The 15952-nt window shown below is 42.2% G+C and overlaps 1 protein-coding gene across 5 annotated transcripts in view; it reads right to left on the bottom strand.

The window, feature by feature from the left end:
* Positions 1-175: 175 nt before the first annotated feature.
* CEP170B (centrosomal protein 170B) overlaps positions 176-15952 on the bottom strand; it is a 56437-nt gene continuing 40660 nt past the window's right edge. For 3 of the 5 annotated variants that reach the window (XM_059474022.1, XM_059474023.1, XM_059474024.1), the window contains 8 exons: positions 13142-13391; positions 10742-10901; positions 6863-6901; positions 6175-6318; positions 4683-4771; positions 4049-4142; positions 3088-3139; positions 176-2373 (listed from right to left, as the gene is read on the bottom strand). In XM_059474022.1, coding sequence (XP_059330005.1) covers positions 2138-2373; positions 3088-3139; positions 4049-4142; positions 4683-4771; positions 6175-6318; positions 6863-6901; positions 10742-10901; positions 13142-13391 — 1064 coding nt within the window. In that variant the 3' untranslated portion in view covers positions 176-2137. The remainder of the gene's footprint in view (positions 2374-3087; positions 3140-4048; positions 4143-4682; positions 4772-6174; positions 6319-6862; positions 6902-10741; positions 10902-13141; positions 13392-15952) is intronic. The other 2 variants (XM_059474025.1, XM_059474026.1) reach the window with 2 other exon arrangements.

Raw genomic sequence — 15952 nt, 5'->3', positions numbered from 1 at the left:
CTAACTAAGAAGGGCTTGAAAAATTGTGTTTCATATGTCAGGAATGATACCACCACTTATGATATTCACTAAGGACACAGTCAGGTATTTCAAGAAAAGACAGATCAGAATCAACAACTGAATTAACACATTCAGATAGTGCATATATTACAGGCAGAACAACATCAAGGGCAAATTCTTTTTATTCTGCATTCATCTATGTGAAATCCAGCAGATTTCTTCATGGAAGGGCATCTCCACACAAGCAGATGAGCTTATAGCCTACTGGAAATCTTGGAAGGATATCTGCACCTACTATTTACCAGCCAGCATCTTGCAGGCTCAAAAATAAACTAATGACATGTTGACATACTCCCATTTTGGGACTGATCCTGTCTCTGCTGAAATTGATTAAATTTCCTGGTTCCACCAGGAAAGCAATCACCTTCCTCACTAGTAAGGTTAAACACTTTGTGAGCATCCCTATTTATTTAAATTATTTTAACAGGTTCCCACAGTTACAACATCCTAGCAGAAAAGCTCAGGTAACTACTGAAGCTAACTAAGGAATCCACTACTCACCCCAAAATATAGAGTCAGCACACAAGAAGCAGTCAAGCTTGGGAAACCATTTTCACTGGTTAAATTACATACTGTATGAGGGCAAAGTGGAACTCATCTGCTCACCTTTCCCAGTAAATGTATCCTCCACAGCTACAAAAGAATTTCTTTACCTGATTATTATTTGCTGACCTGGAAGAATGAAAAAGGAATCGATACAAGACAGAAAAAACTGGGAGCAAACACATCTGGAAGAGATCCCCTCAAAACCAAAATTTTTGCTCTTAAAGCAAGAAAAATTGCTTAGTGTTTTGCAGTTTAACACAAAGACAGAATATAAACCCCAACTTTTGTTAAATAAGAAATTGCTCAAACAACTGTACACAATCCTTAGTGTTTCTAGGATTATAATGGACCAAAAATTAAATCCAGAGACAAAAATCCCAAACGTACCTATACAAGTGCTTGACACTGTTGAACAGTTTCTGAGGAACACCACAATGGTGGCCTTCACAAGCACTTTTGCATTGAAAAAAAATTCTTAACAGAACTAGCCATAAAGGTGGAGCTACATTGAAGCCATTATTTTTTCAGTGCTGTCAAGTGATTGCACTAGTTCACAGCAACTGTGTAATTGAGTTTATTCCACGAGCCATTGGAACAGATGGTTTTCTTTGCAATTGGGTAATTGCAAACATCTTAGTCTTTGGCCCAGCCAAGAGCATTTGTAGCTCATTATGAAAAGACTGTATATTTAAATTAAAAAAGAAAAGCAGCTTAAAGACAGCATTTGTACCAAAATCATGAAAATTTGGCAAGCTAAATTGTAAAATATAACTTTTTTTACCTACCCCAGACTTTGGGTCTGAAAGATAATCAAAAATAGTAGGTGTATCGGTAGTCTTTACATTCATACCATTATTAACTTTTATACTTTCCCAAGAGAAAAAAAAAAAGGGTTTATTCTGTCTTGTTTTGGTTTTTGGACTGAAAAACAGATGCACAACTTCAGTGTGGCTTCTTTTTTATGATTGCTGAAAGGAAATCTTACACAACTGCAAGTAAGGGTTTCTCTCAGAAACCCACGATATTGCACAATTGTTCTGTTGGATTTGCAAGTTGATTCCAACAGAGTTGTAATGCTTCACTTGTACACTTCAAAAAAATTCAACCAAATAAAACCCAAACAAATATAGTACCAAAAAGGTGTGGGGTTTTTTTTTTTTTTTTTTCAAATTGATACTCATTACAACTTAATAGTTATAAACAGGCCAATGCAAGAGCACTTTAGCCTCAGCAGTATTGAATGGAAAATATGCAAAGCCTGTTTTCTTATGGCACACTGGAAGAATAAATAAATGAATAATTTAGTAAAAATCAGTTTGCCTCTGTGCTGAGTATGTGCTGCTCCACAGTGCTAGTCTTGTTTAAAAGGCATACACAGACTTTCCATTCACCCTCACAGCATAGATTTTTCTTTTTTGTGCAACATGTTAGCAATCTAAAGAACTGCTCCACACAAACTGTCCACAAACCACTCATACACAATACTAATGCAACAGTAGATTACAGTATAACAGCAATACAAAATATTGTATCAGATCACATATTTCTCTCCATCTGGAATGAAATTTGAATCTTGCAAGCTAGAAGACCCACAGTTCGATTTCTGAGCGTAGTTCCTCATCTGTGGTAGGGACAAAGTCTCCAGTGTGGACCCAGAATTGTTAGCAGTCCTGACTTTAGTGGCTGTAGATTGTTTAGCAGCAGAAGATGCTTTGTTACTGGCAACTATATCCAAGTTTCCAGTAGGGTCAATGATGGCGTTTATGACTAGGAAAAATAAAAAAGAGACATAAACACATTAGCAGCAGTCAACAAAGTTTCCAAACAGAAGTTTGCTACCCTCATTTTGAAAGCAGTAGAACTGTAAGCAGTACTTTTGTTCATCTTAGTCAGGTTTGCTCATTAATACCTTCAGGTCTAAACAGCTTTAACAAGCAAAACCTCTCCCAGACTCAAGAGATGTGGACTCTCAACTTTCTGGTTAATTTGGAAAAGACAAACTAGAGCAGCCAAATGGCAAGCTTTTAGCAGGAGCCCAAAATGATGCCTAGGTATTTTTACATGTCTTTATTACGCTTTTAAATGATGCAAGAGCTTGTCTTGTTTTTCCTAGTGCAGAGATCTATGTGCAAAATTCAAGTCCAAAAAGCACAGCTTTACTGGCTGAAAGAGCTGCTAAATATTATTTCATCAGAACAGTCCTGCACCATTTTATCTTATGGGAATATGCTAATTACCACAAACAAAGCATTTCCATAGCAACAGTTTCTACATTTCAATAGTAAAAAATTTTCCTAAAAACAGGCAGTATAAGATAAATCTACTGTTAATTCCCTATGCATTCAGCAGACAGCACTGTGGTAACAGCCTGAACTTCTGCATCCTTTCCCAGCTTTCACTGACAAATCAGGCCAACAATACTTTATTTTGTGCAACTCTACTGGCATTTGAGAGACAACAGGAACATTTTAGATGACCAACCTTCAAGCTGTTTTTGAACTCGCCTGAGCTCCTTCAGGATAGAACTGATTTCCTAGAAACAAAAGCATCAGAATGGAAAATTAAGCAACAAAGTACTCGACTGACACAGGAATCAAGTCTTACTGCTTCTGCATTATCTGATCAAGAAGATTCAAGGTCAGGCCCAACCTTGCTCATTTAGTAGAAAAGCTGCATTGAGAGGCATTTGGTCAGTGCACAGGGAGCCTGCTCTGCACTGTGCCACCAAGTGCTGCTACAGCATTTTCATATTCATAGCCACAGGGGCTTTTATGAAATGCTACACCTGTACAAACACTCCTCCTTAATATGAAATACACAAAGATGTTTATAAACTCAACTCCTACACCAGACAGGGTATTTGGCCACATTTATACTGCTGCACAGGTCTAGCACGAGCTTGTTTAGCATTAATCATATTCACTGGGTCCACTACTGCCCTTAAATCCTTACTGACAATCCCCTTCAAGGACAATGAAAGACCATGAGAGCACATGCACCATCTTGAGAGGCTGAATCACCTGAGTGAATGGACCCTGAGGTGGATTTTTACTGCCCTAATATCAAACAGTTCCAGGTGAAGAAAACAAACATTCATGAGAAACACCTGCCTGCAACTGAAGCTGTGGAACCACATGACAGGTGACTCTTTGGTAAATGTTTAAATGAGGCCCAATGACCCTGAACTTCAACATCTGCTAAGAAACCCAGGCTGTGAAGATCATTTGCAAAGGAACTGGGAAAGGGTTTGGTGAAACAAAACCACAGAAGGAACTCACTCTGTGACACTTCAAACAATAACAAAATCCAGCAGTTCAACAGATGAAAATAGACCAGATATTCCAGAAATTGATTTGAGAAGGGTCAGAGATTGTTGGTTTGGTTTCTTACAAAGCTTTCATCGATCAAGTCTTTAGTATTTGACTTGTTTGCATGGACTTACTTTGTTTGATGTTTTCAGAATTGGCACTTCATTTTCTGAATTGATTTTGGCCTCCATTTCCTCCCAGGTCCTTTCTGAGTTTTGAAACAGAATCCTGTAATACAAAAAGTAGAGCAGATCTTAAAATTGCCATCAAAAAACTGCTTGTTTAAAAGACTTAATTACCACAAGATGTGGCAACAAAAGAGATTAGTGGATTAGCAGCTGGATAAAGCTCCTTTCAGCTGATTTAGGAACAATCCAAAGTCCTTCCCTCTGATGTCTCTAGAGCAACAACAAACTTTGAAAAGATTTCACAAGTTCGGTAACATATTGCATATTTACAAGAGCCTTGTAAAAAGAGACAATCCACCAGTTTTCTGCTGTATCTTCTGCACAGGCAGCATTTCAAAGTCAAGGCATCAACAGGCAAATCCAGCATTAAAATTCCAAAGGCCAAAGATATGAGGAAAAGTGATAGCAAACAATCATATTACCTCTGGTTCACTGCACACACACTATTTCCTACATGTAGATTCCCTGCATCTTGATTACAGAACTTTCCAAGACAACAGTACAATATCTTCCACAAGTAGCAATTCAACAAACTCACCAGCAAGTCAATATTTCAGGCCAGAGACAAGAAGTTACTTACTTCATTTTTTCAGCGAGGTTTTCTGTATTTTCACGGATTGTATGTGATAACTGGGACACTGGGTTCAACATCAGATTGTCAAAGATTACCTAAAATATGAGGACATATTGGAGAACTTTTAGCAAAAGCAGCATATTACAAAACAGGAATTTTTTGTACAGTAAATCATCTCCATTGAAACACCTTTGTTTGTATGGATGATACTTGAAGTTCACGGGAGATTAAGATGATGTGTGGCTTTATTGCAGCACTTTGGCAAAACAGTTAATACCAACTTGTTCAGACTTTTGCTAGAGACAGAACTGTTTGCAGTAACATAAGCATTTAAGCATTGCTGAAAGAACAGCACTTAATACTTTCCACACACACAAAAAAAAAAAAAACCCAAAAGTCAAATCAGAATGCAAGAAGCCCCACAAACAGTTGAAACTACCTAATATGACACATATAAGTTCAAATCACCTTCACAGGCAGGAATCCCACCGTGTTACATTCTGCTTTATTAAAAGTAACAACAAAATACTATCAAATCCCAAATATTCAAGTCCTGTGGCTTAGCAGAGCCTCCAGACTTCTGCCAGGAAAGCCCACACCAAGCTGGGGGCACTCTGAAGCTGCACCCTTTATCCAGCCTTGGCACTTCTCTACAGGAGAGGAAGGAATTGCTTCCAAGCAGTCACAGGGCAGGATCAGCTCCAGTGGCTCAGCCCACAGTCCCTATATGTGCCTGTGTGAGTCACACTCCACCTCCAGAGTGGCTGTGCTGGAGCCAGCTCTGCCCCCCTGCCTCCCTGAAGCCTCTGCCCAGCTCTTCCTTCCCACCACAGCAGGCAGGAGCAACAGCCAGTGCTGGATCAGCAGCTTTCTCCTCCTCCTCCTGCTGGCACCATCACCCCTCTACACCCCTCATCCCAACACCATCCCCAGCCTCCAGTGCAGGCCAGGCTTTCCCAGCCTTTAGCATCACCCCTGTGATTTGCAGGTCACCCTGCATGTAACATGGGAGGGAGCAATGCTCAGACTGCAGGCCAGCTGTGCCACCAGTCACACACCCCTCCCAAGGTCCAGATCCTGCCACTGCTGCTCCATGAGCAGCTCTAACCAGGATGCCAGCTGCAGAACAGTGACATTAAACTATCAGTGCTTCAGATTTCAAAGTTGATATGTTTGAGTTCTTCTCTAAGACAGCAGTGAAACAGCCTAAGGCAGCTCTGACACTGAATGTATGCTCCCAAAAACAGGTGATGCAGCCTCAGGTTTTACTGGCATTTTACACAAGAGAGGAAACTTCCAGTCACTACTGGCAAGATGGGTGGTTCTGTTCCTCTTTTTTCTTTTTAAACACTGTTTCTATACCCACACATCAGGGCTGCTGAGAAGTGTGGGTTTGGGGTGTTTCTGAGCAGCCTCCTTTGGCAGCTTGCAAAGAACAAGGTGACATACAGCAGCTTAAAACCATGTCATATATAAAGTAAAGAAAAAGGTGGCCTGCCTCCTCACGGTTTCTTGTCCTTGTTTTTCTTGAGGGATCCTCTTCTCTATTATCATTCATATTTTGGTCAAAATCCTTCAGTTCCACTGATCCCGGAGGCACTTTCTGGTAGTTCAGACTTGCTTCTGGAATGTGCTGCACCAACTTGGAAATAATGAGTAATGAGTCATTAAAAATTAGTAGGGAAAGCAGGCTCACAGGCACTCACTGCAGGTATTACAGATTTAGAGGAACACTGATTCATTTAAGTCTTGTTCAGACAGGTATGGGCTTGTAAGCAAATTATTAGACCCCAATCCTGCAAGTGCCTGCCCACTGGAGTCATACCACAAAACTCTGTGGGGCTATTCTACTTTAAAATTTTGAGTCTTGAGCATGTACGGAAAAGTAAATCTTTGTCTTTTTTGAATTTAGCTAAAACTCAAAAGGACCCTGTTTTCCCATATCTTATGTCTTAATATATCAATGCAACATTAAAGACACACTCAAATTAATCAGAAACTATTTAGTAACACATGAAAGAGATGAAAAAGCAATACAAAACCACTAAAAAAGCAAATAATTAACAGGAAAAACAGAAATGACAACACAGTTACTCTTGTTGGGTTTACTGACAAAAACTTTAAAAGAAGGGGAAGAAAATAACAGTGACAAGACAGATACAAAAATAATGGGATGGAAAGTGCACCTGAGATGGATATGCCAGCCGAAAAGATCTACGAGCAATCTGTGTTAAAACAGAAACAAAGAGATCAATGCTAGTGAATGACTGTGACAGCAAGTATCAAAGAGAACACAGGGTTTGGGGTTATTTGGGGTTGACATTCCCAAAAGCACATTCCTGAGGACCAGCACTTGGTGCCTACCCTCCATCATGCACTGAAGCCCATGGAGATCCTGGTCAGCATCCAGTTCTGCTGAGGTGGCCTCAGGCAGATTCCCAGTTATCCAAACTGGACTGTGCTGAGTGAAATCCAGAGTGCTCTGGGAAAGGGATGAACACCCAGCCCAAGAGGCTCTTTGGTTGGCAAAGCACACAGCTCCTTGTGAGGAAACTGTGTGCCATCCAAGGGCCAGGCCCCCCACACTATGCAGCAGCACTTGGGTTATACACAGGCAGCAGGTGTGAGATATTATAGCACAGGGGCAGAACAGCCAAAATATTTAGCTAATAAGCTTCCTTTCATCAAGTGCAGAAACAGTAAGTTAGGCTGATTGGAGCAGTAAAAGTGTCAGAAGGGAATGAGATATTCCTACAGTGAGCAGGTCTTGGCCCAACCAGCTGAAAACAAGGCAAGGACAGCACCTGCTCCACCATCCCAGGAGATTCTGTGCATGACCTGTTCTGTTCTCACATTTTCTCTTCCATCACACCCATAAGCATTTCCTCTTGTCGTACCAACACTCATACTGAGTACATTACACAACTTAACAAACTTAATCAGGCTCTTTAGTTTTTGTTACATCGTTATCAACTTTTTTAAAAAGACCTGCCAAAAGAATGTTATGCAGGGCTAAAATTTGCAGAAATAGCCAGTGATTTGGGATGACCCAACTCTGACTGTGTTTGCAGCAGCTGAGGTTTAAGTTTGATGGCTGAGCTCTGCAGAAAGCTGGGTCTGCAAAACCTACACACCCACAATGCAAGGCATCCCAAACAACCCAAGACTTTGGTAAACAGGAAATATTAAGGTTTCATCCTTGCTGAACTCTTTTGTTCTGTTGTTTGTTTTTTTGTTTTTTTTAAGTTTGCTTAATTTGTAGCAGTACTCAGCTCTGTATGCCAAGAATCTATCTTATCATAAACTATACAGCTGAGCCTAGAAAAACAAAACCACCCCAAACATACACTGGGGAAATGGAAAGCCTCCTTTGCAAACATCCAGCAAGCCAGCACTGAACCTGACAGAACAGAAGCTGAAGAATAAGGTTTAAATCTAAGGCTCCACCGTAACTTATCAGAGGATACTCCTCATTTAAACTTTAACCAAGCTTCTTAATGAAACTAATTTAAAAAGCAGTTCATTTGAGGCTGAGAAATGCCAACCACACACTGGTCCCAAATGATGTTTCTGGTACAGCATTAAACACTCAAAAGTGATTCCAGTATCAGTACTTATTTTTCCTGCGTTTTCCCCCACTTTTTTGGAATAGATATAAATATTTAGTACTAAAATGCAGAAAGACATACAACACTGCATAAGCCATTGCAGCATAAGAGACACCCACACACAGAAACTTTTTCTTATTCACATAATTCCTTCTATCATCAGATCTTTCAATATATTACTATTATAACCATGGTAGCTATTCCTCATCACTATGTCCTTTCCTAGAATATTTAATATAAAGTTGTTTGACAAACACTCACAAAATTCACAATGCTTAGCATCACAAAAAGTGATCTTCAGAAATTTCCCAGCAGCTTCTCTGCATTAAGCCAGAATTATTAATTCAGCACAGTTTCAACAACACAGACTGGGGGAAGCAGGCATGGCAGTGCACTGGGGCTGAATCTGGTCCAGTGCCAAAGATGAGGTGTCTGTTTACTAAACTCACATCAGTTTATACTGTTGGCATTCATAACAAGACCCCCAAGCTGCACTCTTTAGGATTGAAAGCTATTCAGGATCTGGCTCCACATCTCAGCATCGCCAGCAGAAAGCCCTGCTGATGGAACCTGTTCCTGGCTATCAATCATGTCAGGCAGCAACACCAATGCACTTTGGCATTTTGGGTGTACTCAAATGGGCTGCCAGATGCTGGCCCTGCTGAAACCATGCTGATATCCACTCCTGCTCAGAGGAAGCCTCATTAGAAGCCTTTAGAGTGTTTTCAGCCACTACCTGAACACACCAAAGGCTATGGCTCCTGATCTGTCTTCACTGATTACTATCAGTGCTTCGTCCTTCACAACACTGTAAGATCTCAAAAACTGCTCTGGCAGTGGACACTGCCAGGAGTTCCCCACAGTGTGACAGTCCTGAATTTGCTCTCCTGACTGCTGTGAGGGACTGGCTGGCATGTCCCACACAGCAGGACTGCAAAGTCACATAGAAATCCTCATCCAGGTCTGAGCAACCTGGGTTTGTGATTCTTGCTATTCATCACCACACATTGGAGCCTGTCATTTTGCATAGAGCAGAAACACTGTTTTCCAGGTGTCCCCCTCTAGCTGCAGGGAACATCCCTCCGTATGAGCTGAGTTATAGTTGAACCCTTCAGTGGCACCCCAAAAAAAAAAGCAGAGATGCTGCTCTTCCTCCCCTACTTTCCTGTAAGCAAGTGGGAGCCCAGTAAAATGTTTCATTTGCAAGTCACAAGCACAGTAGGCATGTCACCTTTACTGCTTGAAAAGAACAATACAAAAGGCAGCTTGGCAGGCGTGGCACTTGCAAGGAAACAAAGCAATAAAACACTTTATCTTAGAGCCTGCAGTTATTGTGAAACATTTGTGCACTTTGGCTCCAAAAGGCCCCAGGACAAACCCCTCCCTGGGCAGGCTGCAGCTGATCTCAGTTTAGCACAACCACAGCCACACTCGCCTGATCTTCTGGTTATTTCCCTAAACTTCTCCTTGATCTAGTGCTGATCACAGCAGGATCACAGGGCCTCCAAGGACCCTCTTGGCAGAGTAACAGGCTTGGTCGCAGCTTTGAACCCTGCCTAGGATGGGTCTGCAATTCTCACAACAGTCAAAGACAACAGGGGGCCAGGGGAACCATCTGAGCAGCAGAGAGCTGTGTATTTTTTAAGCCCACACTGGTGGTACACAGGAGGGAATTTGGATTTAAACAGTAGCAAAGGCAATTTTGCTTCAGCATCTGAAGCCTCCTGGTGACCTTGCAGCCAAATTTGAGCTGAGCTGGTCCCTGTGCTACAGCACTGGTGAAACAAATTAAGAAATTGCCTCTCCTTCCCAGCCTAGTGTGGACAAACTGAGCTGAGCAGTTTGGGAGGAAGCCACAGCTTCACAGAAGGGCTGGGGGACAGCACTTCCCAAGCTACCTGCCTGCCTCCCTGCCCAGCTCCCAGAGTCCTTGCCCTCCTCCATCGATACTCAGATGGAGGGAAGGGATTCCAGCAACACCTGCACAGCATTCCAACAGTCCTGGCAGAAAGGACACAGCAGAACACAAAAACACAGCTGACACAGAGAGTGCAGCCAGCACACACGGTCAGTGCCTTGTGTGAAACAAAGAGGAAGGCTCTGGCTCCCCGGCACAGCAGCACAACACATCCTCTCCCTCCTGTTCCTCAGATGCAAATTTCAGGGACCAGCATCCAAACAGAAGCCTTGGGAAATTGTATGATTCTGGCTGTGGCAGAGAGGAGAAAATATAGAGCACCCTAAATAGGCTGCAGTTGGTCTTTCTGGTGGTGCTTTTTAGGAGGACAAGGAATGAAGGTTTTCAGTGCTGCAGTTGGTCTTTCTAGTGGTGCTTTTTAGGAGTACAAGGAATAAAGGTTTTTCGGTGCTGCAGCAATTGGGGATACTGCCCTGGTCTCCCATGTCCCAGGCACTCACTAACACCGAGGGGCAGAGATGCCAGTGATCCCACCTTACCTCCTCTCTGGCAGATATGGTGGAAGCTGGAGTGTTGGGCACAGAGCTGAGGCAGGGGCTGGGTCCTGTCCCCGAGGAGCTCTGCGAGTCCCCATCTCCAGCAACGTCGTGAATCTCCCGAGCAAGGATGGCCACATCCTTCACCAAGGTCTGGCTGAGCCTGAAGCACAGGCAACGAAGCAGAACCATCAGCACACAGAATGCAACACGCCTCACGTTCATAACATATAAAAAAGGAGCCACAAAAGGTTTGTGGGAGGTATAATCTCCGCAGAGGCTAGGGCAAGCAGGGCTTTTTGGGCTGCCTTGGCAGGGTGCTGAGGAATGTGCTAGCTGCATAAAAAGTTGATCTCCTTCCCTCCTGAATCCAGCTTCAAAGTGGAGAACTGATATAAAGCAAATTCTAGTGACTACACATTGCCAGAAAGTAGAGACAATCCATAAAAAAAAATTATGCTATTGCTCCCCCACCCATTCACTCTACTTCTTTCTCTTGTTTGTTTGTTTTCTTACACAGTACAGTTAATTTTTCTTCCTGGGTCTTGTTTTCCATTAAAAAGTACATACAGGGGAAAAAACTTTTTTTTTTTTTTTTACTAAAAGAAAAAAACCTCAATTCCTCTTGCATTTTCCTTGTGGTCTGTACACTGAAAATCACAATATGCCTCCACATTCTCCACAAGAGATGAAGGATTATGAAGATAAGCATAGCATACATTAGAAGGATCTGGTTTTCAGAAACCGAATCTTGAAACTTCAAGCTCCTTGACAGGTGTCCAGTTAACACTCAGTGTTGGCAGGACCCTGCTCTATCTACTCTAGAGCTCAAAAACAGTTCCTAAGTCTCTGGATTATTTGTAGTACAGCTTTAAAAAACCCCTTCAGACCAGAAGTAGCTGTTGTGGTAATTTTAAAAGAAAACTTCCATGAGGAAAGATAATCTTATAGCTAGTCAAATTCATTTGGAACAACTGTCTTCTTTTAATGAAAAAAAACTAAAACAGCCTACCAAAAAAACCCCCAAAACACCCCACCCAACAAAAAACCCCCATGTTATTATGGAATATTCCAAATTGGAAGGCACCCACAAGGAAAACAAGCAATGTGATAAAACTGTCAGTTCATCAAAACATTTCCTTGGAAAGAAAATGCACAGTTGAACTAAAAAAATGCAGACTGAGCTGCCTGCACAAGGTAACCCCTCTCTGTGCTGGTTTGGATATAGCTGTCACCAAACACTTCCATTATGTGACTCACTACTGTAAACAAGTGGCATTTTCCCTTTTAACTCTCCCTGACTCCTCTAAACCCCTCCCAGTTAATTCGGGAGCAGCAAGGGAAACCAGAGCTGCAATTAGCAGGCAGACTCTGTGACAGAGCCCTGCTCAGTGCAGCGCCAGACGAGGCTGACGCAACCGTGTATTTATAGCTGCTGAGAGCCCCAGCTCCCCGGTGCTGGGAGTGCTGCTGGGAGGGAAGCCGGCATCTCACACACACACACACACACACACACACACACTGTGCAGCACAGGTAAAGCAGCCTGCTTTAAAGGCTGACACGCTTTCTAGCAGCTTGACAGCAACTTTCAGCAAGAAAAGCCCTTTCGAGGTGAGTGTGGCAGCGGCGAGGGCGATGTGGCCAAAAGCAGACACAGGGCAGCTTCCTCAGGCAAAAGTATTTCAAGTATGGCCAGTACAATGGAAGACCAGTATTTCTGGAAAGTTGGCATAACACAGTTGCATATTAGAGATGACAAACCTCAAATGCCACTGTTTAAAAAAAGAATCTATTTGCTTTATTGCTGAAGCCCTCCAGGCAACCAACAGACCACCAGTACACAGTAAGCACCGTATCCAGGGACATCAAGCTAAGCAACGATTCATTTATATACAAGGTCTAGACAGGCTCAGATTCAGTTGTGCCACGCAAAAGAGGTTTCTGCCCTGCAGCTATTTCTTACTGCTCTCTGACCAGCTTCGGGCAAAGCAGCTTCAACAGTTTACATATCCAGTCTTTGCTAATCCATTTGACTTCCTCTGCAGAGAATTAAGAGAGTTCACACCAACCACACCATACACACACACACACACACACACACACACACTGTGACTTCCAGCAGAGAGCAGAGTTATGAAGGTATAAACAATTAGACTTCCCACAGCTTGAACAAGAAACAAACCAAGAGACAATGCCCTGCACCATGGCCTTTTGTAGATACAAGGTACAAGCAGCACATCCAGGCTGTAAAGGCTCATGAAACCCTTCCAAGTCAATGTTCATATATAAAGGATATGTGGGCACACAAACAACACTACCCCCACACCTGGGTTTGATTTCAACACCAAGAAGAAAACAACCCGTTTTCAACTCGTGGGTTAACAGATAAAGCCCCACCTCACCTGGCAATTTCTGCTATCTCTGCTGTTTGCGCAATGAAGCCGTAGGGGTCAGGGTTGTCATCAAAATCTTCATCCTCATCCGTTTCTCTGCCGTTGTGCTTCTGCCTGCCCAGCCCAGAGCCACGCATCCTCGGTGTTTGTGTGGCTGTTGAAGTATGGGAGCGTTTGTGTTTAGGGGAGCTGTGATTTGAGCCATATTCCTCCTCCGAAGTGGAAGTGTAATCTGAACCCTGTGGTCTCCGCCTTGATGCTTATAAAAAATGAATTGGTTTCAGACCGAGGACAGTAGTCAAAAGTAACCACAAAAGGCTGAAAGGTAACACAAAACTAGCCCAAGAGCATAAGGAAAGTCGAGTTTCTGTGCAGATCTTAAGTTAAAATACCACATTTTCTGAGCTTATTTCAAAGTCGAGCCCCTCTATGGCTCCCATTCACTGTACAAATTTGGAGTGGAAAATTCCAATGGAAAATCATAATGACTGTGTTAATGCCTCCACTGTAGTAAATTACTACCACAGACTTGGCTTTCCATGCACAGAAGCTCTGTGTGTAAGTAGCACACATTTCAGACTCCTCATAGTCCCACAGAAGTCCTTTTCTGAAGAGAGCCCAATTTTCAAGCCTGCAGATACCTTTCTAATTAGCTTCAAGTACAAGCAGAAGGAGGGGTTTTGGAGTGAAGAGTAGACTGTTGGTGCTTGGTGTTATTTGCAAGAGTCCACACCCCATGCTCACCTCCTGCCTCACAATTCACCATTAATGACACTCTACAAGAAAGTGTTCACAGTCAGGACTGGCTCCAAGCCCTGGAGCCACGTGGTAGCTGCTCACTTTTCCCAACTTGTTCTGCAGATCTGTAGACACCCAGGTCTTCCTTGCATGGGAAATGTCAAGGTGTCCTTGTTTGAAAACTGGGCTCTCAATGTTTGCTGCCTCACTATACTCTCTACAGGTACTGCTTCATTCCCTTCTGTCCACCCCTGGAGAATGAAGACCCACCAAACACAGAACCAGACAAGTTATTTAGAATTACAACACCGAAAAACTTCACTGTGTTACCAAGACAATCCTAACACTGAAACACTACCTGTGAACTAAGTCAGCATCATACACCATACAAACAAAACCAGCTAATTTGGTGTGTAAGATGCAGGTAGAAGCTATAGATAATTACTGTATAGTGAAAGAATTCCTAGACATTGCTATCTCACCCATAGCTATAACAATGCCTTGGCTTAGGATATTTATATATATATATATATAAAATAAAAATAAATTTGCTCATATTCAATTCACAGAATTGTATCTCTTTTTTAAATGCAGTTTTAGAATCAAGAGGTCACCCTGTCACTGAACGGCAATTTTAAAATGATGAGACTCATTTTCCATCTCTGTACACCAAGGGAAATCAGAATCAGCTCCCTCAGTATCATCTAAATTACCCTGAGTAAACAAATTGTGTACACAGAGGAGCATGGGAGACAAGCCTTTAGCTCTCAGAACTGGTAACTTGGGTAATTCTGATCTTATCTGTGACTTTCACAGAAAGCTACTTCAGATGGCCCAACAATATACTGGCATTTCTTGTCTCATGGGCAGACAGTTCATGCTGTTCCTCCACAGTGAGATTAACTTTCTCTCACTGGGAGAGTTGGAACTCCTGTGGTTAACTAAACACTAAGAACCCCTGGAATAAATCAGCAACATCTGCCTCCCTATCCCCTAGGCCTCACACTCAAAGCTTTCAAGGGTTGTTGTATTGTGCTAAAAAAAGTCTTGATGGCACAGTGCAACAGTCCAGTTTCACAACATGTCACTCTGGCTGCAGGAAGGGAGTTCTAGCTGCTGATTTGCTATGTCTACAACAGCATTAGTACAGGAGCATGGATCACACAACAGCAAGCACAATGAAGCTCGAAATACACCAGCATGTACTCAGAGCTTGCACAAGGTTCACAATCCTATCAAAGAATTAGGAGGTTAGTATTTTAAGAGTGACTAATTCAGAGGAAAGATTAGCATCATCTGCTGCAACTATGGACAAGGAAAGGTGTTAGCATGCTGCTACAGAGGTGTGGAAATCAAAAACCAATTCATTTAAATAAAGAACTGGCCAACACTTATCATTTCTCTCTGAATGATTTGAAGCCTGTGGTCCAAAGGCAGAGGGAGTGCAAAGAGCACCTCCTGTTTGGAAAACTGACCACATTATCTTGATTTAAATTTGTTTATCAGCATTAACAAGAAGTTAATAATAGCATCATCTCAAAAAAGGCAAGAGCAGAGACTGTACATACTGTTTTAGCTTAATCACATTCTGATTTACATGCATATACAAGTGTGTAAGGAAAAAAATCACTAAAATTAAAGGTGAAGCTGAATGTACTAAAACAATCCAAAACAAGCAGCAAATAACATTTTTAGCATGCAATAAAAATTAATACTGCAAGGGGGATAAATACTCAGCTGTATGAAAATATATTAAAGGACACATCCAGAACTCCAAGACCCCTTACAAAAACATGAAACTGCTGAAAATAGGATTCTACTGAGAAATCCAGCCAAAGGGGTTCTTCCTGTCCCTCTGGCTACCAATCATTCCTAAAATCCTAAGCAAACACATTTGCTTTGCCACATCTGTTGCATGTCAAGGACTACAGGCATTGTCCTGAACTTAAACCAAAGGTTTCAGGAACAATTTCCCATAATTAATTACCACCCCAAAGTTGTCATCTGAATTGTCCCCACCTCTTAATTGAAGGCTGATTTCAATATGACAAATGCTGATTTTTCAAGGGTCTATTGAGTGCT

Source organism: Ammospiza nelsoni, chromosome 6 (genome assembly GCF_027579445.1).
Source record: "Ammospiza nelsoni isolate bAmmNel1 chromosome 6, bAmmNel1.pri, whole genome shotgun sequence".
Lineage (NCBI taxonomy): Eukaryota > Metazoa > Chordata > Aves > Passeriformes > Passerellidae > Ammospiza > Ammospiza nelsoni.
This window is presented reverse-complemented; position numbering and strand designations above follow the sequence as displayed.